The 23,804-nt window shown below is 33.9% G+C and overlaps 1 protein-coding gene across 1 annotated transcript in view; it reads left to right on the forward strand.

The window, feature by feature from the left end:
- The window catches only part of OTOGL (otogelin like), a 209,691-nt gene that overhangs the window by 24,316 nt on the left and 161,571 nt on the right, over positions 1–23,804 (forward strand). Inside the window, 8 exon segments of the mRNA XM_074270858.1 lie at positions 4,568–4,698; positions 5,993–6,099; positions 9,363–9,469; positions 10,039–10,164; positions 15,633–15,741; positions 16,007–16,053; positions 16,716–16,862; positions 18,400–18,528. Of these exon segments, the coding sequence (XP_074126959.1) occupies positions 4,568–4,698; positions 5,993–6,099; positions 9,363–9,469; positions 10,039–10,164; positions 15,633–15,741; positions 16,007–16,053; positions 16,716–16,862; positions 18,400–18,528 (903 nt within the window).

The following is a 23,804-nucleotide window of genomic DNA, read 5'->3' on the forward strand; positions in this document are numbered from 1 at the left end:
ACCTAAGTGAATCATTGAATGTTTAAGTAACAATTATCTTGATGATCTCTTAAGAACAGGGTTTGTTTTCAACACAGACACCAACATGCAATGGTCAAAGAATGAAAGAATTGCTGAGAACTATATGTCCTAACAAATAAATATATAAATGAAAATGAAAAATATTTATCTCTTTTATAAGCAGAACAGGGATGATCCAAAGCAGGTCAACAGAAGCAGCTGAAAGGCTTATGGGTATCTGCTATACCCCAGTCTTTTTGTTATATTTAATATCTAATATTGTCAAAAGTATATACAGTTCTTTAAATTAAAAAGTGGGATTATTGCCACTTTATTACCAGAAGTATCTGTCAAAATGCAAATATTCCTCTCTAAAAGATAACACACATTATTAATATGGCAGAGATGATTTGTTAAGTCCCTAAAAGTGAATAGGGTCCTGATGATGTGGTTCACAGTTAAGTTTTATAGAGGAAAAGGAAAGGTTTGTGCCACATTCAGCTTCCTATAGGATTTCTTCTAATGAATCTCTCAGGCAAATTTCTATTCTTGCCCTCTCTTTCTAAAATCTTTCCCCACCTTACCTGTCTTCTTTTTGAACAAGATTTGAAGCTTTTTGAGAGTAGTATTCCAGCCATGGGTTTTACTTATCTCACTAAATCTCAGTTATATCTAAAAAGTCAAATTTATCTTTCTATGTTAAAGTGCCTACTTCATTTTGCTTATTACAATGCATGCATTTGTAACTATACATCTAAAGCACATGTTTGATTGCCAGATCCTTTCTTTTTTCCCCCAGGTATTATTAGTATGCACACTACTTTTTTATTTTAATTTTCTTTTTATGTAAAAGAACAGAATAGAAAAAAAGAAAGACAGAAAGCAGAACATCAGGGAAGATTCAAAATATATAACAAATTTCTAATTCAAGAAAGGATATATACTTCTATTTTGTAGAAGAAATTATACAGCTCCTTTCTTGAATTTTCTGAATCTCTATTGCTATTACCTTTTAAGCATTAAGTCAGAAAGACTTCAGTTCAAATATGACCTCAAACACTTATTAGCTGTGTGAGCTGGGGAATTCTTAAACTTTGGTTACCTCGGGTTTCTCAATTTTTAAATGGAGATAATCTAATAGCAGCTATCTCTCAGGGATATTGTAAGAATCAAATGAAATGATATTTATAAAGTGCTACAGTACCTGGTACATAGTAGATACTACATAAATGTTTAAATCTTCTTTCCCTTCTCTCCCTTCTTACATTGTTGCTAAACTTGTATTGGTAGATGATATTTATCTTCAAGAGGAAACTTATAGGCCAGACTTCCTGTTAAGTATATAGATAATTTTCTTCTTAGATCTGCCTTTTCAGTTTAAAGCCATTTTGATGAGTTAGTAATATAAGAAGTAAATACATTCTTATCTTATTAGATGTATTTTTTGTCTGACCAGAACCCTGTGATTCCTATATTTCAAACTGTGATCCTAGTAATACAAATCCATTTATCTGTTCATTTCCCAAGGCATCAAAGAAGTAGGTCATTATTGGCTTAAAAAATACCTAGAGCTTGTGCAGAGAGCAGGGAAAGAGAAGCAGAAAGAGAGCAGAAACCAGAAAAGAAACTGCATAAACTTGGTGAAGGGAAGAATTAAGATGGTGGAACAAGCAAATCTTTATTGTTTATTGTTCAGAATTATAGGCATTACTCAGGGAAGGAAAACATATACAGAATGGACGCTATAGTGGGATATTTGGGACAGTATGAGGATCTTAGAAATCAGAACAGATAAGAGAAAATGCAATGACAGGAGCAAGACAGTTTCATAAAAAGGAAAGTAGAAGGACATTGAAGACAATTTTGTCTCTGGCTATCTCTGAAATTAAAGAAATGAAAATAATTTTTATGCCAACTTCTACCAACCTCAGGTCTCTCTGTAAAGACTCCCCTCCCTCAACCTATCAATACTATCTTATACAAGGTGTTAGATTTTTTTGCTTTTTGTTGTAAGAGGATTGGTATTCTTTCTATACTTAGTCTTATGTTTCTCTAATAGAAATAATATTTAGGGGGCAACTAAGCAGCTTGATTAAATGCAGTTGGGAATGTAGTTTTTCATCTGTGATTTAAAAAATTGTATTTTTCTGCTTGTGTGTATCTTATGCTTCAGGGGCTGCATCACAAAGAAAGTAGGCTTTTCACTGTGTGTGTCCAGGAAGATTTAAATTTTTTGCCAAGAGGAAATTGAATGTGCCCTCTCCATAATTCATGCCTTCTGAGACTGAGAGCTGCATACAAAATGCATATACAAATACAATACAAAATAAGGTCCCTTTCAGCTCTAAAGTTCCCTGATCTGTGATTTGTGTCTCACAGCATTTTGGATTTCAAAACTGCCAAACAAATATTTATAAGGTTCAAGATTAGAAAACTTCATTTTGAAAATTCCAGCTTTTCAGGTCCTTTTAATTAATTATAGTGATAATTAGAGGGAAATATGTCATTTATATCCTGGAGTTAGAGTTCTGGGAACTGAATTTCAACAATCCTTAGTTGCACTGAACTTTTGTGGAACAAGTCAGGCTTAGAACATGTGGAATATTGAAAAGAATTTTTTTTTATTACAATAACAGAAATGATATTGAAAACTTTGTAGAAACAGGTATTTTTAATAGAATATGATGTATAGTTAGACTTTATATTAATATTACAGAGTTATGAGAGACAGGATGGCATAAGGGACAGAGAGCTAACCTCAAAGCTAGAAATAGCTGGGTTCAGGTTCTGCCTCTAACACATGTCTGCTGTATGACTTATAGTCAGTCATTTTTATCTTTTTCATGCTCTGGGAAACACCAAAGAAGATACTAATCTACCTTGTTAGAGAAAACTCCCTATATTAATGAGGTTGATTGAGTATCTATCAGTGGTCCTCAAACTTTTTAACTAAGGGGCCAGTTCACTGTCCCTCAGATTGTTGGAGGGCCGGACTATAGTAAAAACAAAAACTCATGCTCTGTTTCTGTCCCTCAGCCCATTTGCTATAACCCGGAGGCCGCATAAACATCCTCAGCGGCTGCTTCTGGCCCACAAGTTATAGTTTGAGAACCCCTGTATCCTTTCCCACAGAATTAACACAACTTAAAAGGGGAAGGAGGAAGGGAATAAGCATTTATTGAACACCTACTATGTGCTAGGTACTGTGCTAAGTACTTTGCAAATATCATCCCATTTGATTCTCACAATAACCCCGCAAGGAAGATGCTGTTATTATTCTTTTTACAGATGAGAAAACTGAGACAGAGATAGAACACTTGTTCTATCCACAAAGAACTCGGAACTGTACTTTTAAAAACACACATGGTTAAGACACTGACACTTAGAGCTGGATGGATCTCAGAGATCATCCAGTCCAACCTCTTCACTTTATAGGTGGTGAAACTGAGTCCAATGTCATGCAGCTAATACATCTTATCGATGAAATTTAAACATAAGCATCTTGATTATAGTCACTGTTCCTTCCATGATGCCTATGGTGATTCCCAAGTCTTCAACTTTCAATATTATCTCCAGTTTATCATGTATAGTAAATTGAAGGCTGTGTTCTGCCATAGATTGGGTGCTCCTTTGAGGCAGGGGATTTTTGCTTTTCTTGTATCCCCAAAGTTTAATACAATTCCTGGCACATAATAGATGCTTAATAGTTGCTTGTTAACATGACTTAAAGCTGCATTTTTCATTGATTAGATCTGAAAAAAGTGCTCAAGAAATTATTGGGGAAAATATGAGGAATTCAGTGTTCCTTCGAGTTCCCCTGATAAAGTCCCTGAGTTGTCCCTACAAAGGAGGCTAAAGTTTTGCCATGACTTTTAGGCCATGATTGCTGTTATAGTGTGGGATTGATAGACTCTGTTTCAAATCTTTGACTTCTTGGACTAGATATATCAGGAAATCCTCTTTTCTAAGCTGGATGAATCTCTTCCTCAGTCTTTCTGTTCCCGTCTCTTTCTTTCTCTGTGTGTATATAACAGAAATAGAGACACAAAGAGACAGACATACACAGAGACAGAGACAGAGAGACACAAAGAGAGACAGAGACACAGAGACAGACAGACAGATAGATAGAGAAACAGAGACAGAGAGAAACAAACAGTCAGAGAGAGAAAAAGAGACACACACACAGAGAAACAAAAACAGAAACACAAGAAAGAGAGATATTGGGGTGGAGGTGAGGATAAGAATTGGACAAATCTATAATTGTAGAGAAAACATTCAGCTGCTTTGGTGGAGTTTTTCCTCACAGGGCTGCTCCCTAAGCTATTTAAGTCCTATCCCCCATCTCCTAATAGCATGAAAATATAAGCTCTCAGAGTAGAGATTGCTATTTTTGCTTCTTCTTTGTATTTCCAGCATCTTAGACAATGCTTGTAGTAAGCACTTAGAAAATACTTCTTGATTGATAGGATATAAAGTTATTTCCAATCCTGAAGTTTTCACTTTGTTTATAATGAGAGAAAACAGTTTGTATTTGTGAAAAATAATGTTGTTAAATGTTTTTGTGCAGAAGATGAAGTTACAGAAGACATAGCCCTATTTGCCAATAGCTGGTCTATCCATACTGCAGAGGATGATGGGTGTATAGCTATTGACTCAGATTTTCCAAGTCCGTGCTCTACAGGAATACATCCTTTTGAGGTAAATTGCCATTTTATCAATTATAACAATGGTATATGAGCAATATTGTAGTTATCCTTCATTCCTTAAGAAGACCAAAATAATGTCATTATGTTAGTCAAGTTATAATGTGTCTCACTGTGTTTGATTCTGAGCCCTGTCTTGATGATGGGGAAGATAAGAGATCGATGGAGAAAAATTTGAAACACAAAGTCTTACAAAAATGAATGTTGAAAACTGTTTTTACATGTATTTGGAAAAATAAAATACTATTGAAAAATTTAAAAGAAGAAGATAATAACAAAAGTAGCAGATTTTCAGGAAATGCAGCAATTGCTTTGTTAATTTATTAGATACTATTTTAATAAATACTCAAATTTAGAAAAAGAAATGAGTCTTTTTTTCATAAGATTATAAGAGAGATATGGCTTAGGGTGTACAGAATGAACCTCTGAGTCAAGGAGATTTGGGTTTAAGTTCCATTTTGTGGACAAATCATTGAGATTCTCAGTATCCCAGGTGACATACTAAGGCTTTAAATTGCAGAGTATGGCCAATTCACATAAATGAAGGCAGTTCTGCCCCTTGTGTTTCTCTACGAAGAATCAGAAATCTAGTTTTTAAAACATTTCTGAGGAAAAGCTTATATTATAAATCCTGGGCCTTGTCTCCTTTTTTTTTTTTTTTTCTGGAAAAAAATGGAGAAAATAGAAAGCACATTTTCTGATGTAGAATCTTTTGAGGCACATAATGTGCAAGATGGTGAGGAAACATGAGAAGAAATGTCTTCCGTGTCTCTCTTCAACAATGAGATGATCCAAACCAGTTCCAATTCTTCAGTAATTGAAGAGAACCAGCTATACCCAGTGAAAGAACTATGGAAAATGAGAGTGGACCATAGCATTTTCACTCGTTCTGTTATTGTTTTCTTGCATTTTTGTTTTCCTTCTCAGACTATTTTTACCTTCTTTCTAAATCTAATTTTTCTTGTGCAGCAAGATAACTATAAAATATGAATACATATATTGTATTTAACACATTTTAACATATTTAACATATATTGGACTACCTGTCATCTAGGGGAGGGGGTGGGGGAAAGGAGGGGAAAATTCGGAACAGAAGTTTAAAAATTACCCATGCATATGTTTTGTAAATAAAAAGCTATAAAAACAAACAAACAAATAAATAAATAAATGAACAGACAAACAAATAAATAAATAAAGTATGATTCTGGGTAAGTCAAAAAAAAAAAAAAAAAGAAGAAGAAGAAGAAGAAGAAATGTCCTCTCACTAACTATGCTCTTCTTCTGGGCAGGTGATTTTCTTCAAGTGTCAGATACTATTGCAGTTTCCTTTCCTCAGCTGTCATGAGTATATTGATCCATATTCCTATATTGCAAGCTGTATCAATGATCTTTGCAAGTAAGTGTGATGGGATTTCAGAAAGCAATGGTATCAAAATTCAATTTTCTTTAGCCAATGAAGAAGAAATGTTCTGTAACAGCTGGGTTATTTTTCTAGCCTCAATCAAGAAAAGAAGAAGGAGAGCTATGAAAGGATCTGAAGGTATCAGAATGATGTCACTGGGATGGCTATGAAAGACAGGTCACTCTTACATAACTATTGGATGAAGGAGTCACTGCTTCTGTTTGCCTTGAAACTCTGCCCTGTGGACCCTCCTTCCAGAGCTCTTCTTGTAGGGTTATACTATATAAAGGGAATCTAGTAATATCAGGGATGGTAAATGAGACAATTAGTTCACAGGCTTTTGTTCATCTCTCTTACTTTTTTTAACCAGGTAAATTAGGTGCATTCATTCATTCATCCATTCATCTATTCATTTATCAAGCAAGCATTTGTTATCTACTACATGTGGCCCAAGCAGTGCTCAGGAAACATGAAAAATTTGGATAAAACATGCTCCTTGTCAACATACTTTATACTTCAGAGGAGGATAATTGTATCAATACCAATAACCATAATATACACTGTTACATTGTATACATTCATTAGAAAATATAGAATAAGGAATTTGCTTCAAGAAAGAGATGACATTTTATTCAGACAATTAAGAATAAATAGGATTGCATTAAGTAAAGAAGGGTCAAGAGGACTTTGCAGATAGGTGGTACAGTGGATATTCTGGACTTGGAGTAAGGAAAAGTTGGATTTGGACCTTGTCTAAGATATTTATTACTTCTGTGACTATGGACAAGACACTTAATCTCTCCCAGTCTATGATCTATAAAATGGGTATAATAATAAAATAGATCTCATTAAGTTGTTATGAGGATCAAATGAAATAATATTTCATGAAATAATACGGGAACTCTTCAAACATATCCTTCCCTGCCTACTGACTAAAGTTCAAAATCTTTACCCTACCACTCAAGGCCGTTAACAATTTGTCCAGTCTTATCTTCCTGAATTCATCTTATTCCTTCCTTGTTCTTAATATTATAGTCTATTATAGCCAAATTTGCTTTTTCAATGCCCCCCGCCTGTGATATTTGCCTTTCCCATCTCCATGCCTTTGTTCATGTTATTTTTAGCAGCTGAAATCTCCACCATCCTGTCCATTGAATTCTTCTAAAAGTCAATTCAAATGCCACATAGTTCATAAATCTTTCTCAAATCTTCTCAGCTGGTAATGAACTTTTTGCTAAATGCTTACATACACACACACATACATACACATATTAATATATATACACATATATTACATATTACAGAGAAAGAGAGACACACACAGAGACACAGAGAGAGTCACACACAGAGAAAGACAGAGTCAGAGAGAGACAATGTGTCACAGAATTAGTGACTCCTTCATCTAATAACTTTGTGAGAGTGACCAGCATCTAGCACAATGCTTTTTACACAGTAGATTCTTAATAACTGTCAAGTTTTACATTAATTTTTAATTAACATTATTTTTTCTTTATAAATTGCCAAGTGATGAAACTATTGTTTTGAAATCATTCAATTTATAAGCAAAGACTTTTTTTTAATTCTCCAAACTCAGAATTGTCTAATTTCTCTTTATTTTTGCTTTGTTATCAAATCAGCATATATAAAAAGTGAACAAGATCACTTTCTAGGATGGATCAGTGAGTTAGCCCTTAGTAGATCAATGATTTAGAATATCATGAGTTGATATTAGGGATTAATATGAATATTTACAGGATAATAAAAGTTGTCTAGGTTCTTAAGAGCTCATCAATTCAAACTTAATTTGTCTAAAAGAGGCTATTTTTTACCTTGAGACTTAATCTCAGATTTCCTAAAACCTCTCAATTTGTCTGCCAAGTCATCATTTCTAATGACATTCAATTAATCGGACTATTTAAACTATAGTCTCTGATGACAATAATTCAGAATCCTATGTTGTTGAGATAACGACTTGATAATAGGTATGTTGAAAGTGTTGAGGGCCAAGAATACATATAACATCTTAATGCCATTTATCTGTAAGACTTTGTCCCTATTCTGTTTCATGTACTTCATCTTTTGTGTTGAAAGATAAATATGTATTTTATATTACCAATTTTACAGATTTTTATTAGAATAATGTTTCAAGAATTAGTAGAATATTTAAGCTTATTTATGATAGCTCATAATACCAGTCAAAGAGAGACAGTATGATATGATGGATAAACAACTGACCTTAGAATCAAGGTCTATATTCACATCATGTTTATGGCACTTACCATCTGTATGACCCCAGGAAAACAAAACAAAACAAAACAAAAAAATCTTGTCTTGTACCTGATCTCATACAGTTACGAGCAATTGCTGAAATGCAGTAGAAGAGGAATCTCCTCAGTTGGAGATTCTTACCTCAAATGAAATGATGAGTCTCAACCAAATTGTAGTTAATAGCATTAGTAATTTATAACATAAAACCGAAAATTATATTTGAAATGTCATCTTTTAAAAATGAAGACTACTTTGGAAGCTTTACAAAGATTATGTCCCTAAGAATCAACTCAGATCATAATGAATTTTAAATGACTATCTGAATTGTTTAGTTTTGCTGTAATTTTGTAGCACTTTTGTAATTGCTTTAATAGATGGAACCTCAGGAGGTGAAAGTGGAGCTTGTAAAGGAATTTTGTTGAAATAGAACTTAATGAAACCTAGGAAAACTCAATGGGACAGGCATAGAGAGAAATAAATATTAGGCTAGGGCCACATATTATTAGAATGGATACCTCTTCCAATACAAATGAGTTCATAACCCTGCAAAAGGTGTAGACTTCAGAGGTTCTTAAATTTTTTGTGTTTATTTTTCTGGTTAAGTATGTCAATCTGCCAGTCTTTTGGCCCTTTTTAAGAATAATATTTTTAAATGCATAAAGTAAAATACAAAGAATTATAAAGAAAGGCAATGATATAAAAGTAAGTTATCAAAATATTAACAAAAAAATCTCACAAACTTCAGGCTAAGAACCCCAAGTCTGGATTGTAGGAAGACCCAACATTAATGTTCATCAATCCAAATATCTTACATTTTTGTATCTTCTGCATTGAAATATACACTTGGTATAAAAGAGAACTCCTATTGCCACCAATGATTGTTGAAATTCCCACAAAGTGATTAGCAAAGTGGTCTAGAAAGATGAAAGGCATGATTACTGTTTATTCTTTGTGCATGATTCTGGTTTTTTTATTTTTTTATTTTTCAGAACTAATGATGATCATACTTATTGCCGAGCTGCTACAGAGTATGCTCGAGCTTGTTCCCATGTTGGTTACCCCATTCAAGAATGGAGAGATGACTTTCCAGCATGTGGTATATTTTCTTCTTTTTTCCAAATTTAATTTATTAACCAGCATAGAACGTTAATTAGGGTTGGGGCAATGGGGCTTTGTCCTAAGGCACTTAAATTTAGAAGGTGCTCATAGCACTTATATTCCTTAAGTAGTCCAGAAAGAGCTAGAAAGTAGTTCAGAAGACTGGTTAATTAAAATAAGAAGCTAATAAATAGTGCCTACTTTTAATGCTCTTCCCTCTCTCCCTTCCCTTCCCCTCCCATCATGGTTGCAATTTAAGTGAAAGCCTCTTATATTCTACCTGATGCCATGCCATTTTTTTTCCTTCCCTTCATAATGTTTTCAGTGGCAAATGAAAACTTCTGAAAGCTCGTTTTATGTAATTTGTCCTAAATAAACAACTCTTAGTCACAGGGCTGCTCTTAACACAACTGGTAGCTTTAAGTGCTCAAAATTGATTCTGAGTGTGACCTGGCTTAGTAAATTTTAAAACTATATCTATTGTTACATTGTATGTGATTATGTCTTTTCATCTGAAAAAAATTGAGAATACAATTGGTTAACACATCCTCTGCTTGAATATTTCAGTGGATAAATGTGATGATAGTCTTGTTCATCGGGATTGTATCAGCTGTTGCCCACCCACCTGTACTTTTGAAAAAGAGTGCCTTGGGAGCAATCTTCAATGCCTTGATGGATGTTATTGTCCTGATGGTAAGTGCTGCAATCAAATTAATACAATCTTGTGGAGTAGAGTGTGTGACCTCAAAAGAAGAAAGAGGGTATGATCTCAGATGATTTCCTTTATCTTTAGTTATGACTTATAAGTCCTGAAATAATATTTACCTTAGAAGCTTTGGTCAAGAGTGTTTAGGAGTTTCAATTTAGATACTTCTCAGTAAATATAAACACAAAGACATTTTGGATATCTCACAGAAGACATCTTTAATATGATGTAATAATTGGAGTTGCATCTGTACTTTAAATTTTTTTTTTTTTTTGAGGCTGAGGTTAAGTGACTTGCTCAGGGTCACACAGCTAGGAAGTGTTAAGTGTCTGAGACCAGATTTGAACTCAGGTCCTCCTGAATTCAAGTCTGGTGCTCTATCCACTGCGCCACCTAGCTGCCCCTGTACTTTAAAATTTAAGTAAATTTGAGGTGGAGGTAGAGGAGCTAAGCCATATTTGTCATAATACTTGATTCTCATTCCAATATTAATATTTTCTTGCATATTTAATAAATATTCACATTTATATTTAGGGAGATTTTTCCCATTCATTGCCTGACCAATAACCAACTTTGTTGTCAGCTTTTATAGAAAACAATTCACCTTTACCCCATTCACAACTGGAGAAAATTTGTTTATTTGGGAAAATATCTGATCTCAACTAACACCAGTCTTTGTCCTAATGATTGGAACAACAGTTGTTGCACTCATTATGGCTCACTATGTCAAATCACATTCCCATTGGAATCCGCAGGGTACAACAACTATTATCCCTGAGGGTTTTCTCCACTAGAGCTTATCTTTCTTTTTTAATTTTATTTTAATAATTTTTATTTACCAGATATATGCATGGGTAATTTTACAACATTGACAATTGCCAAACCTTTTGTTCTAATTTTCCCCTCCTTCCCTCTCCCCCACCATGGCAGGTGGCAGGTTGACCAATACATGTTAAATATGTTAAAGTATAAATTAAATACAATATATGTATACATGTCCAAACAGTTGTTTTGCTGTACAAAAAGAATCAGACTTTGAAATAATGTACAATTAGCCTGTGAAGGAAATCCAAAATGCAGGCAGACAAAACTAGAGGGATTGGAAATTCTATGTAGTGGTTTATAGTCATCCCCTAGAGTTCTTTTGCTGGGTGTAGCTGGTTCAGTTCATTACTGCTCTATTGGAACTGATTTGGTTCATCTCATTGTTGAAGAGGGCCTTGTCCATCAGCATTGGTCATCATATAGTGTTGTTGAAGTATATAATGATCTCCTGGTTCTGCTCATTTCACTCAGCATCAGTTCATATAAGTCTTTCAAGGCCTTTCTGAAATCATCCTGTTGGTCATTTCTTACAGAACAATAATATTCCATAATATTCATATGCCACTTAGCCAATCTCCAATTGGTGGGCATCCACGTAGTTTCCAGTTTCTGGACACCACAAAGAGGGCTGCCACAAACATTTTTGCACATTCAGGTCCCTTTCCCTTCTTTAAGATTTCTTTGGGATATAAGCCCAGTAGTAACACTGCTGAATCAAAGGGTATGTATGCACAGTCTAATAACTTTTTGAGCATAGTTCCAAATCACTCTCCGGAATGGCTGGATATATTCACAATTTCACCAACAATGCATCAGTGTCCCTATATTCCCACATCCCCTCCAACATTGCGCATTATCTTTCCCAGTCATTCTAGCCACTCTGACAGGTGTGCAGTGGTATCTCAGAGTTGTCTTAATTTGCATTTCTCTGATTAATAATGACTTGGAGCATCTTTTCATATGACTAGAAATAGTTTCAATTTCTTTCTCTGAGAATTGTCTGAAGAACTTATCTTTCAAGACTCTATTTATGCTCAATGAAACCTCTACCAGTGACTTTATCATCTTTCCATTTTTGGAATTCTTATGGTACTTAAAATATGTACTATACTAATTAGTAGTTCATAGTAAATTTCTGTCTAATTGTTTCATTCCATTAACAAATTTTATGTATAATGGTAACTGGCACATGTAATAGGAGGCAACATAATACAAAAGAGGAGTACTTAATTCAGAGTTTAAAAAAATCTGGACTTCAATTCCAGCTTTACTACTTTTTCCCAGGGTAAACTTGGTCAAGGAATTTCATTTCTTTGAGTTTGAATTACTCATCAGCAAAATGAGCACATTAAATAAGATGGCTTCAAAATTATCTTTGTTTAAATCTCTCTTTTCTCACTCTCCCTACCAATATTTTCCACCTTTATTTGTTATCATCCTCTATTAAAAGGCAAACTTCTTGAAGACAGGAACTGTCATGCTTATTTCTATTTGCACATCCAGGGCTGAGCATAATGGCTGAAATAAATTGTAAAAAACTTAAGGAATTCTTTTCCCTTCATTTTTTTCAGCTCTAAACCTACCATGCTTTGCTTTGAAGTTTGCTAAGCATCTTACATACATCATTATAGTTTAAGCTCCACAACAACCTTGTGAGATAGAAACTATTTTGTAGATGTGTCAGTTGCCTAGGATCACATCATTACTAAATGTTGTATGTGGATTTTGAGCCCTGGTTTTTATAACTCAAAGCCAAGTACTCTATTCTTCATACTGTGCTGTTCACTACATGGCAAATTCCCTGAGGTCAAGGACTGAAAGTTATTGCACTTTCTCTTGGCTTTCCCATAATATTTAGCTTAGTGAACATCTGTAAAATCTTCAATAGGCTTAATTCAGTAAAAATTTGAAAAATGGAGCATTGAAATAGCTCATAATTCCTAAGCCCTCCATTGACTACTCTGTTTGTTTTAATATTTCTTACGTTTCCAAGTTTCTTCTTCATACCCCAAAGATCTATCATTTCATCACTATTTATACTCCTATTAACTCAGACTACTGTATAAGCAATGAAGATATCTGTTAGGCACTGACTATATATGTAATAAGTGCCTACAGTACAAATGCAAAGAGACTCTTTTTTTACCCCCCTGAGGCTGGAGTTAAGTGACTTGCCCAGGGTCACACAGCTGGGAAGTGTTAAGTGTCTGAGACCAGATTTAAACTCCAGTCCTCCTGAATTCAGGGCTGGTGCTCTATCCACTGCACCACCTAGCTGCCCCTACAAAGAGACTCTTAAAGGAGCTTGTATTCTAATACGGACAGACAATATATATATATATATAGGGGAATGGTAGTGAGAGAGAGGTATTTGGCTTGGGAAATCACAAGGGTCCTTAAAAATAGTTTACTACATATTTAAGCTGTATCAAATTACTTGATGTCTTGGGGAAGGAAGAGGTAAGGGAGGGGGATAGAAAAATTTGGAACACAAAGTCTTTGTTTTTTCTGAAAATTTTTATTTATTAAAATTTTTTTTTATTTTTACAAAAATTTTATGCACAGGTAATTTTCCAGCATTGACAATTGTAAAACCTTTTGTTTCAACTTTTCCCCTTTTTCCCCCCACCCCTTCCCCCAGATGGCAGGTTGACCAATACATGGAACACAATCTTACAAAAACAAATGCTGAAAGCTATCTTTATGTATATTTGGAAAAACAAATGCTATTGAAAATTTTAAAAAATAGTTTTTATATTATATTTATATTATATGGAAGTGGTTTACTCTAACTGTAAACTACTTTATTTGTCATCAAAAGCCATTTTGCCTTAAAAGAAGACTGACAAGTTGCAAAATGTTTATAATTCTTTATAAAATTGTAGACTTATCTATTTTAATATGCCTGTGTTTTTGAATTAAATATAACTTTTATTTTTGACACTTATAGCTACAACTAAAATTTATTGTTCTGGTTGGCATAAGAGGGTTGATTGACAGGTTCTCTTAAATAACAATGGCAAAGTTAATATGATTATGGTATTCATTGGAAGAGGTAGGACACAAGCAGGGAGGAGGCTATAAGAATAGTTACATTGGAAAAAATTCTAAAGGATTTCTACTTTGTTAGAACAGTCAAGACTGAAAATGTAATAAAATGTGTTGATCTATCCATTGAGTGGATTAGAAAGTCTGTCACAGGAGATGATGGACATATTGTAAACTTCATACCATATCATTTCCTCTCTCTATGTCTTTGTGCTGGTGATCTTCCATGCGTTGAATGCTCTCTTCTCATTTTTTGGCTTTTAGAAATCTTGGTTTCTTACAAAACTTAGCCAAAGCACTACCTCCTCCAAAAAGCCTTTCTTGGTTCCTTTAGCTCCTGGAAGTTAGCTCTTCAAGGTGGTTTTCCATCTACTCTCTCTATGTCTTATGTATGCCTGTTTATTTGATATCTACCACATTGGAAAGTTGACTCCTTGTGGCAATTTCTAGCTTTCTTTTTATCTCCTATGCTTACTAAGTACAGTGTCTGGAACATAGTATTTAATAAATGCTTGTGGAATAAAATATTAGCAAGTAGATAGGTTGGATTTATACTAGGAAGGCAGTATTCAATATTAGGAGGACTATAATAAGCATAATTGACCATATCAATAACACAATCAAAATAATCATGTTTATATCAATAGATATAGAAAAAAGTTTTTGACAAAATACATCCTTCCTATTACATACATTAGCAAGCATAGAATAAATGGTGTTTTTCTAAAAATGATAAATAGAATCCATTTACCACCAAGAGCGAGTATTATATGTAATGGGGATAAACTAAAGCCTTTCCAGTGTTGGAATTGTAATCTTGTCCAACCATTCTGGAGAACAATGTGGAACTATGACCAAAGAGTCTTAAACCTTTGCATATCCTTTGACTTCACAATACCACTATTAAATCTGTATCCTGAAGAGATCAAAGAAAAGGAAAAAAAACACATTTTTGAGGGGTGAGTGGCAAAGAATTGGAAACTGAAAGGAGGTCCATCAATTGGGAATAGCTTAGCTCTGGTATATAATTGTGATGGAATGCTATTGTGCTATAAGAAATGATGAAGGGGATAATTTCAGAAAAAAACCTGGGAAGACTTATGGGAACTAATATACAGTGAGAAGAGCATCACTAAAACTTTGTACCCAGAAAAAAAACAATATTGTCATGATAAAGAATCATGAAAGATTTAGCGATTCTGATTGATACTATGATCCACAACTACTATTCCAAAATGATTTATGATGAAAAACATCTTCAGAAAGAGAACTGAAGCATTCTGAGTACAGATTGAAATAGTTTTTTCCTACTTTATTTTCCTTGCTTTCCCCTGCCCCTGAAGCTTGGCTAATAAGGAAATGTGTTACACATAACTTTATATGTCTAATGAGGATCACATTTCTTGCTTCTTTTTATTAAGTGGGGGAAATGGTGGGAAGAGAGAGAAGATAAAAAATTTTTAAAAATGAAAAATTCTTATTGATTGATTGAAATATGATCATGTTATGCAGATATGGTGTGAAACAAAACTTGAATGTTTTGTTCTTTAATCACTATCTTTAAATATATACTTTCCCACAGGTCTCATAATGGACAATGGAACTTGTGTAGCCTTGGAAAAGTGCCCCTGTAGTTATCGTGGATTATCTTATTCAGTTGGTTCAATAATTGAGCAGGAATGTTCTGAATGGTATGTTGCTTTCTCTTTCTAATTGTTTTTGGTGGGAATAGGGAAGATTTTTTCCTACTCTCCATTTTATAAACCAATCAAAAACACCTTTTTAATGGAAGTGACTCATGATTTTAAAAAATGACAAAAACTTTTCTGAGCAATCAGTTCATATTTTCTGAGATTTTTTTCTAGCTTGATTTTCTTAAAACCTATCAACATTGCTTTCTGAACATAATGTTTGAAAAAAATATTAACACAGTATTTTGTATTATGTCTCTTCTAGTGTTTGTGTTGGTGGAACTTGGAATTGCACAAAATTTGATTGTCCAGGTAACCTTATAGTTATTAACTTTTCCATTGAGCAATTTTCTCTAAAAATAAAAAAAAATCAACTTTAAGAAGTGGATGGTACATGGAGCAGCTAGTTGGTGCAGTGTGTAGAGCACCATCCCTCAAGTCAGGAAGACCTGAGATTAAATCTGGCCTCAGACACTTAACACTTCCTAGCTATGTGACTCTGGGCAAGTCACTTAAGCCCTTGCTTCAGCAAAGAAAAAAAAAAAGTGGATAGTACTACTGAAGTTGTAGAAACCCATTGTTTTAATTTATGTATGATCTGCTCCATATGGATCAAAGGGCAAATGGTTGTGATGAACTATATAGAAATTAAGGGGTATGCCAGAGTTCATTTAAAATGGGATTACAAACCAGAAATCAGGATACAATTAGGAAATATCAATTAAATGAAATATTTCACCTGGTTCTCTGACAACATATTAAAAAGTTTCAATGGGTTATGGAATGTAATAAGAGTAGTGGAAAAGATATTTAATCATTTAATGAATTTTTTAAATTGGACTGAATAATTTGGAAATTTGTTCCAGAAACTTGTTAAAATAGTTACCTTATCAGTGAAGTTACTGAACAGTTAGAATTTCAATAATCAAGTTATTCTGAGCTGTTTTTATTCTATCTATCCTTTTTATTTCTAGTTGAGTGTTCAGTGGTTGGTGATTCTCATTTCACAACATTTGATGGTCGACATTATACCTTTTTTGGTGTCTGCCAATACATTCTTGTCAAAGGTACTGGAAAAGATAAATTTACAATCACTCTACAGCAGGCTCCTTGTGATGAGGTAAGAAGAACATCTTAATTAAAAATCAAAATGAGTATGCTACTCAAAGATTTAAGATGAGAAGCTATGTAATTCAACCCTGGTCAAAAAAGTCAATGGAAGTTTTTTCTTGACTAAATGAGTAAAATCACAATGATTTGTGACATAAATAATTATATATATATATTTTTTTCTCTGTAAGAGTTATTTCTGTTTTTTGAGGCTTTCATGCATGGTTACATAAGGGAAATAAGTATTTGATTACATTAGAACAGGTGTCTTAAAGAGATAAATTCCTTTGATGACAAGACTGAATAAAATTTAATACATTGCCAAGTGGATATGAGGCATTTCTTAATGTACTAGAACATTTATTTTGTGTAGAATTTCTTGAACTAATAAATATGTAAATAATTTATAGTGGAAGAAATGAGGTCTTTTGTCTAGCTAAATCTGAGCATATCAGATTTCTGATTTTGCATACCTATTGCTTAGCACAGTGCCTGGCACATTAAAAACCTTTAATGAATGCTTGTGGACTTATAGTTTTAACACTTAATCTGGCTAAATTTAATATCAAGTATTAAAAATAATATAATAACATGACATAATATATATATTATAGATAATATATATAATATAATATAATATAATATAAGGTTGCATTTATGATAATTAGTGTGTACTCATCTTTCCATAATGATTTATGGTTTTACAACGTGATAATATTATCTCATTAGATTCTCACAACAATCCTGTGAAGTAGGGATGCAATTGAGTTTTGCCATTAAAAAAAATGCATGTCAAAAAATTAAATCTGTTTCAGAGGTTTAAATGTTAATATATATATATATATATATATATATATATATATATATATATATATATATATATATATATATATATAGAGAGAGAGAGAGAGAGAGAGAGAGAGAGAGAGAGAGAGAGAGAGAGAGAGAGAGAGTTTTCTTCTGGTTAGTGTGTGTGTGTGTGTGTGTGTGTGTGTGTGTGTGTGTGTGTATTACCTGCATGCATTTTGAAATGTGTCTGGCCTCAATGCACTATAAATTACAAAATGCAATTTTACATAGACACTTAAAAAATTCCTTATTTTCACATTCTATATTGAAGATGTCAATAAGAATTTATTTATTGCTTACTATGTGTCGAGCATTGTTATATTTTGTCAGAAGACTTGCGAAATATAAGGCATAATTATCACTTTGAATTGCCCTTTTCAATTTACAATTACTTTTGTGCCAAAGATATACATTTTAGTTAATTGTCTGTCTCTTTCTCTTTCTCTCTGTCACTTTGTCTCCGTCTCTCCCCTCCTCCCTCCTTTTTTTTCTTCCCTCCCTCCCTCTCTGTTTATCTCTCTTTCTCTCTCTTTGCTTCCCTCCCTCTTTCCCTCCTCTCTCTCTCCTTCTCTCCCTTTCTTCCTTTCCCCTTCTCCCCCTCTCCCTTTCTCCTCCCTCTTTCTCTGTCTCTCTCTGTCCCATCCTTCTCTCCCCCTTTCTTTCTCTTTCCCTCCCCCAATCTTTCATTATCTGTTTTCTATTTAGGATCTTGAATGGCCTGCCTTCAATCAGTAGCACTTCTTCTTGAGGATGATTTTAATAAACAGGTGATCCTTAACCGAGGAGGTGAAATCATCACAGGCCCAAACCAGGGTTTTAATTTGAACGGTAAGGAACACTCTCTAAAAATGGTTCTGATTAAGATACAGTTTTTATATCCCCTTGGTTTCCTGTTATATCTCTCCCACTTCTCAGAAATGTAGAGCAATATCTTAAAACAAGAATTAGGAAGAAAAGAATATTTCAACAGAATTAACAACTACATCAATTAAGTCTGATAGCATCTACAGTGTCCCATAGTATCTACAGTGTCCCATATGCAGTCCCTCACCTCTGCAAAGAAGCAAGGATGATGCATCTCATACCTTTTCTTCAGGGTAATTACATAGGGATCAAATTTGAATTTTTATTGTTACTTCCATTTACATTGTGGTAGTAATGGTATACAGTGTCCCAGAGGTCTGAAGGCAGTATAAGCTATTAAAAATTTGTACCTTCGTACTAAGACTTTTGAGAATATCTTGTGTATTATCTCCTATTTTTGTTTTATTCCACTTTTCATCATTTTATATAAGAGGAATCCTCTTGCTGATTATTTTTTCTCATTATGAAGTCTCAGAGAGTTAGGCAACTAAGTGATGCAGTGGATAGAATGCTACGTCTGGCTTCAGAAATACCTGAATTCAAATATGGCTTTACAGACTTACCTCATTGGGTTGTTGTGAGGGCCAAATAAGATCATATTTGTAAAGTGCCTGGCACATTGTGCTATATAAATGTTTATTAATATTGCTCTCTCTTGAGATGCTTAAGTATCAGGATAGTAGGGAGAAAGGAAAGAATGGGTCCAAGATGAGAGAAATTGAAAATTGAAAACTTGATTACATAACCAAGATGTTATCCACTCTCCTCTCTGCTTCTGTTATCTACACTTAATCTTCTACATTATTAATTCTTATTTAGTGATTTTCACATTCTTTGAGGAGATTGTGACAATGTTCTAATAGGTTCATACTAAAAATTTTTCAATGATGCTATAAGCACTAAAAACATGCAGGATGCTATCAGTAGTATGCTAAATTACTTTAAGGTTTCAACACACATTTTGCTATTGTTGCTAATAAAAAAAAAGTCTGAGGAACAAAAGTCTGTTCAGAACCAATGCATTATACTTTATTGAAGCTCCAAGACATCCATGAAGCCTTCTGTAATCATTTTAAACCATAGGAATCTCTTGTGTTTCCAAATTACTTTTAAAATATCTATTGTTCCTGCTACTCATGTATCTAAATTTTTATGAGGGTAAACTTTGTCTACCTAACTAGACAACATTGAGGATCCAGTTGGGTATGATGGAAGGAGCATTGATCTGGAGTCTATGATGACTCAAATTCAGATTCTGCCTCTGGTGATTTATACCTATATGGCTTTGAGCAAATCACTTAAGCTGAGACATGAAATGAAGGAGTTGGCCTTATGGGTGCTGAAGACTCTTTTAGATTTAGAACTATGGTTAAAGACATAATATTCTGCATTTTTGATTTCCCACAGCATCTAATGCAAAGCTACTGCTATACTTCACATTTAATACATATTTGTATAAATATAATAAGGCATTGGGATCATGTGTGAAGGAGAATGAGTTGAAAGTGTTTTCAAAGTTTTGAGCTTGAGTGACTTTGAAAATGAGAGCACCATTTGCCAAGTCAGTGAAGTTAGGAAGCAAAGAATAATATAGATAGAAAGGTAGAAGGTTATATGTTGAGTTTGTTGACGTTGAGGTGTTAGCAAGACATTCCTGAGGAGATGCTCAGCAGTTCATGGAGATCCTGCCCTGGAACTTGGGGAAAAGAAGGTTAGGGGCAGCTAGGTGGTGCAGTGGATAGAGCACCAGCCTTGAATTCAGGAGGACCGGAGTTCAGATCTGATCTCAGACACTTAACATTTCCTAGCTGTGTGACCCTGGGCAAGTCACTTAACCCCAGCCTCAGGAAAAAAAAAAAAGAAAAGAAGGTTAACAAAATGTAAATATAGTCAGCAGGATTCAGTCAGGTAACAATTCAGGCTACTGGAATGGTTGAGATCTTTAAGAAAGGGCCTTGTGGGGAGAGCAAAAGTTAGTTGATAAATACTTAGTAAGTGATTGTTTTTTTTGCTGAGTTTGAGCTGGTTATACAAAGACATAAATATACTAGCCTTGCCATCAAAGTACTTATATTCTGTCATGGGAATTAAGATATGCACATAAAAATTCTTCAAAATAAATACAAGATAACTTCAGAAAGAGCTGAGTGTCACAATGGTTAGAGTTCCAGGTCTTCAGTCATGAAGATCTGAATATAAATCTGGTCTCAGACACTTACTAGCTAATCATTTAACCTTGTTTGCCTCAGTTTCCTCATCTGTAAAATGATCTAGGAAAAAAAAATGGAAAACCACTCAAAGGGTTTTGCCAAGAAAATTCCATATGGAGTCACAAAAAGAGTTGGAAAAACCTGGATAATGACTAAACAACAATGACAACAAACTTCAGGCGAAGAGAAGAAAACAAAAACCCATATTCAGGGAAGAATCAGTCTGTATATTTGTGAGAAAGCTGACCATCAGAGTCATGAAGACAGGCTCATTTCCTACTCTTTATTCATAAAAGCTGGAAAATTATTACCACGTGACTTCTTGGTCCATTGTCCTACGCAAATCTCCCAGAATATAGGCTCATCAGTAGAGTGAGAAATAGTGAATAATTTCCTGACCTCTACCCACCCCCCCAATAAAAAATGAGGAAAAAGATCCAGACAGGAAAATAAAAGAGAAAAAGAAAGAAAATTATCCGGTTTAGGGTCATGGACAACATGAACATGAAAGTATTTTAATTAATTATAATTTTAAATGCATTATGCCATAATGAATTGCTCAGAATTGAGTAATTTGATTTTTTTTTCCTTAGTGGAATTTTATTTTAGTGCACTAGGAGAATTTAGTATTTAAAGAAAAGCACCTTTTAATTTTTTGCTAATAAATTTGAATGTTCATGTGAAAGGTTACAAATATGGATTGGTTATTTATTTATTTATTTTTAAACAGTTCTCTCAGTCTGGGGAAGATAAAGATCTAATTCTCACTACTATAGTCTAAGCTAGTCCAGAGAGTGAAATGTTATCTCAATAAACCTTGGGATTAACATAAAGCCTGTTGTAAGATGATAGGAAAAGATAATGCTAAACATTGGAGGGGATGTGCGAAAACTGGACACTAATACACTGTTGGTGGAGTTGCAAACTGATCCAACCATTCTGGAGCACTATTTGGAACTATGCCCAAAAGGCTATCAAACTATGTATATCCTTTGATCCAGCAATGTCTCTACTGGGTCTGCATCCCAAAGAGATCATAAAAAAGGGAAAAATATCCATATGTGCAAAAATATTTGTAGCAGCTCTTTTTGTAGTGACAAGAAACTGAAAATTGGGTGGATGCCCATCAGTTGGGGAAAGATTGAATAAGTTATGGTATACAAATGTTATAAAATATTATTGTTCTATAATAAATGATCAGCAGTATGATTTCAGAGAGGCTTACATGAACTAATGCTAAGTGAAGTGAGTAGAACCAAGAAAACATTGTACACAGCAATAACAAGAAAGTGTGATGATCAACTCTAATGGACTTGGCTCTTTTCAACGATGAGGTGATTCAGGCCAATTCCAATAGACTTGTGATGGAGAGCGCCATCTGCACCCAGAAAAAAAGCACTTTGGGGACTGAATGTAAATCACAACATAGTATTCTCACTTTTTTTTGTTGTCGTTTGCTTGCTTTTTTTTTTTTTCCTTTCTCATTTTTCCCCTTTTTGATCTGACTTTTCTTGTGGAGTATAATAATAAATGTGTTGTTGACATGCTGTTAAAAGACTCATCTTAGTGAGTTCAAATCTGGTTCATTTACTAGCTGTGTGATCCTGGGCAAATCACTTAAACCTTTTTTCCTCAGTTTCCTCATCTATAAAATGAGCTGCAACACAACTAGTAAAGAAAAATGCATAAAATGATTGTATATATATAATCAATATTAGATTGCTTGCTGTCTTAGGAAAGAGAAGATGGAAGATTATTACCATGTTACTTCTTGGTCCATTGTCCCAGGCAAATCTCCCAGAATGTAGGCTAATCAGTAGAGTGAGAAATAGTGAATAGTTTCTTCTTGGCAAAACCCTTTGAGTGGTTTTCCATTTTCTTTTCTAGATCATTTTACAGATGAGGAAACTGAGGCAAACAAGGTTAAATGATTAGCTCAGGGTCACACAGTGTCTGAGACCAGATTTGTATTCAGGTCTTCCTGATTGAAGACCTGGCACTCTAACCACTGTGACACTCAGCTCTTTCTGAAGTTATCTTGTATTTATTTTGAAGATGGGAAGAAGATGTTGAAATATGAAGAAGAATTGCACATGCTCAACCTATATTGGATTACTTGCTGTCTGGGGAGTGTGGGGGGTAAAGAAGGGAGAAAAATTTGGAGCACAAGGTTTTTAAAGAGTGAATATTGAAAACCATCTTTGCATGCAGTTTGAAAATAAAAAGCTATTACTAAAAAACTGAGCCTGTTTAAAAAAAAAAAAGATTATCCGTTAAACAGATTCACAGAATTAAAAAAAAATCAAAGAAATTAAACTTTGGAAGAACTGTTAGAGGTCATATAGTCAAAGCCAAGGCCATAAGGCATCTCTTTATAATTCTTGCTGTTCAGTTGTGTCCTACTCTTCCTGACCATATTTTCTTGACAAAGCTACTGCAATGGTTTGCTATTTCCTTCCAACTAATTTTATTTTATTTTAAAATTTAATAGTATTTTATTATTTTCCAATTACATGTAAAGATAGTTTTCAATATTTGGTTTTTATAAGATTTTGAGTTTTAAATTTTTCCTCCCTTCCCATCTTCTCTTTCCTAAGACAGCAAGCAATCCAATATTAATTATACATAGCAATCATTTTATACATTTTTCTTTACTAGTTGTGTTGCAGCTCATTTTATAGATGAGGAAACTGAGGAAAAAAGGTTTAAGTGACTTGCCCAGGATCACACAGCTAGTAAATGAACCAGATTTGAACTTACAAAGATGAGTCTTTTAAATACCAGGCCCAGTTCTCTATTTACTGTGCTACCTAGTTGCTTATTACATCTTACAAATGATTGTTTAGTTTCTGCTTAATGACATCCAAAGGGGAGGAACCCATAAATTTTCAAGGTATAAAATTGAAAAGTCTGAATTGTTAGAAAGTTTTTATTTTCACCTGACTGTATAAATTCTAAGTCAGACTCTGCCAAGTAAGACCCAAGGACGATACCATTGCTTTTCTGCACCAAGCAAAGGGTGGATTCTTA

This window comes from Sminthopsis crassicaudata, chromosome 5 (genome assembly GCF_048593235.1).
Source record: "Sminthopsis crassicaudata isolate SCR6 chromosome 5, ASM4859323v1, whole genome shotgun sequence".
Classification (NCBI taxonomy): domain Eukaryota; kingdom Metazoa; phylum Chordata; class Mammalia; order Dasyuromorphia; family Dasyuridae; genus Sminthopsis; species Sminthopsis crassicaudata.